Source organism: Charadrius vociferus, unplaced genomic scaffold (assembly GCF_000708025.1).
Source record: "Charadrius vociferus isolate BGI_N301 unplaced genomic scaffold, ASM70802v2 scaffold259, whole genome shotgun sequence".
Classification (NCBI taxonomy): Eukaryota; Metazoa; Chordata; class Aves; order Charadriiformes; family Charadriidae; genus Charadrius; species Charadrius vociferus.
Genome location: NW_009661368.1, coordinates 4,799,020 through 4,801,556, shown reverse-complemented (window position 1 = coordinate 4,801,556; position 2,537 = coordinate 4,799,020). Strand labels below are relative to the sequence as shown.

General features: G+C 65.9%; 1 protein-coding gene across 1 annotated transcript in view; it reads right to left on the bottom strand.

Moving 5' to 3' along the window:
- Positions 1-2,537, bottom strand: part of SNPH (syntaphilin) — a 17,967-nt gene that overhangs the window by 9,939 nt on the left and 5,491 nt on the right. The window contains exons 4-5 of the mRNA XM_009893557.1: positions 1,172-1,321; positions 5-470 (exon numbers count right to left, since the gene is read on the bottom strand). Of these exons, the coding sequence (XP_009891859.1) occupies positions 5-470; positions 1,172-1,321 (616 nt within the window). The remainder of the gene's footprint in view (positions 1-4; positions 471-1,171; positions 1,322-2,537) is intronic.

Here is a 2,537-nt window from a genome sequence, read left to right as displayed (position 1 = left end):
CTACCTCCAGCGGGTCCGTGTGGCCGGGAGCCTCCTCCGCCCCCGCGAAGCCGCTGTCGGCCCCCTCGTCCAGCGAGATGGTCTGCGAGCCCCCCACGTTGCGGTCCCCGGCCCCCTGGTCGCTCAGCTTGGTGTAGGTGGAGCTGCGGGTGAGGGATCGGGCTGGGGACCCCCCGGCTGATTCGCCAGCCCCCTCCTCCTTCAGCGCCCCGTTCTGCGCCACCTCCATGCTGTGCAGCAGCGTCTCCAGCTTCTTGTTCTGGATGTTGATGTCCACGAAATACTTCTGAAGCCCCTTGTCCTTCTCCAGCAGGTTGTTCTTCACTGTGTCGATGACCTGCTTCAGCTGCTTGATCTCCTTCCGGGCCTCCTTCAGCGCCAGCTGGGCTTCCACGCGGTGGCACTCCTCCTCGATCCAATCCTCCTGCATCCGTGACAGCTGCGTCTTCAGGTCCTCGATCTCAGCATCCCTGCGAGAGACAGGGAGGGCACCGCCATGGCACTGAGGGGGCTGCGGGGCCAGCCCTGTTCTCAGGTGCCCAACACCGAGCTGGAGCCAGATCACCCAGTAACACTCGCGGCTGGGACCCAGGGATGGACCCGGGGGCTTAGGGACCATCAGGAGCGATGCCCGGGGACCCTCGGGAGGGATGCTTGGGGACCCTCGGAAGGGATGCTCAGCCCTCTCCCAGAGGGGATGCAGAGCTCAGGGCTCCCGAGGGCTGCGTGGGGACAGGCAGGTGCCCCAGGCGGATGCGTGGCAGCTGGCACGCCGGCGAGGACGTGCCTAAGCCCGAGAGGACCAGATGGGGATTAGCCACTCTTTGAAGCTGAAACTCAGAAAAAGCGTGGCAGAGACCTAACTGGGGCCGCAGGGGAGAGCACAGCCACCGCAGGTGGGACGTACGGGCTCCGCAGCCCCCCGAATCCAGGGCTCCCTGGTTGGACAGGCGGCCACGCCACGTGCCCACGTGCCTGCAACGCCGCTGCAAAGCCGTGAACCTCATGCCTGGGCACAAGCCCGAGGACAAGAAGCGGTGCTGGGAACTGAGAGCCCCCAGAAGGACCAGTCCCACAGGCACGGTTGCTGCGGGTGGCAATTGCTGGTGCCAGCACCCTTCCCAGCAGCTCCCGTGCCAGGGGGGTCTGTGCCCGCTGCGCCCACGCTCACCTGTCCTGCAGCCGCTCCTGCGTGTCCTTCAGGCGAGCTTTCAGGTGCCTGATGCAGACCTCCTTCTGCTGCAGGGGTGTCAGATACTGCTCCGGCGTCGGTGGCTTTATCCCATGGTTGTCACTGCAGAGGTTGTACTTGGCCGAGCGCCTGCGGGGACACAAGCGTCACCCACCCGCCAGTGCTGGCGCCGGCACGGGCTCGGCAGAGGGGCCCCAAGGGAGATGGGGACGTGGGGGTGCAGCCCCACAGTGCACCCCAAAGGAGCCCAGTGGGCCGGAGGGGCAGGGTGGGTGTCTCAGGGTGCTGTGCCGCTGGCGGGAGGGTGGGTGCAGCTCCCGAACCCACTGGTGCTGCCCGTGGCCACTGAGCCCTCCACAGAGCTGGAGGCTTTGCCGGAGCAGCGGGTGCATGAGCAGAGCCGGGAGCAGGCAGGCACCGAGGTCTCTGCGTGCCCAGAGCGAGCTATCCGGGGAATGAAAGATGTGGACGGAGAACCCAGGGTGGGATCAGCCCTGTCGGAGATGGAGGGGAAAGATGGGTAATGGGAGGGTTCGGGATGGAACAGGTCCAGAGCTGATGGTTGTCCTGCTTGTGGAGAGCAAGTTGGGGCATCCAGCTCCGGGCTTGGGACAGTGGCACATCCGGACCTTCCTCATGCTGCCACCGAGGCGGATGAGGTGATGTCTCTGGCTCAAAGCCCAGGGCAGCACGGAGAGCAGGAGCTGGTCAGGGACAGGGCTGCATGTCAGGGCTGGGAGGCACGCGGAGAGCTGTGCACAGCACGAGATGCTCCTGCATTGCAGCGGGCTGTCCCCACACCCCTGGGAATCGCAGCAGGGTAGCGGGTACGCTCTGTGCGCGGCAGCAGGGCAGCTTCAAACCCCCGTGGCATGGTGGCAGGCAGCCCGGCAGCCTTCAGCCAGAGACATAAGCATCGCGTTAGGAGCAGCCAAGCAGGACCGTGGCCTTACAACACCCCACGGCAGCGGGACGGTCACCCACTCCCTGCGGCGCTGTGCACGCGCTCTGTTCCCAGGTTGCCCTCAGGCCCATCATATCCTCCCAGATTTGATACCACCTCTGGGAGGTAGTTGGGGACAAGAAGGAGGAGCTCAGCCTGGGGATGGTCCAAAACACGGGCGCAGGGCTGGGGCCGGTGCCTGTCCCGCAGCTCGGGGCCCGGCTGTTTATGCCCCGAGCGCACCGGGAGTTCCCCCATGAGAAGCCAGGCTGCCACCCGCTCTCGCCAGACCTCCGCTGGGTTGCACGAGGGGATGGAAATAACCTCTTGTCCACCATGCCCTTGGTCCTGAAGGACCCGGGGGTCGCCCCTCGGGATGCAGGAGCGGAGGGAGGGATGCGT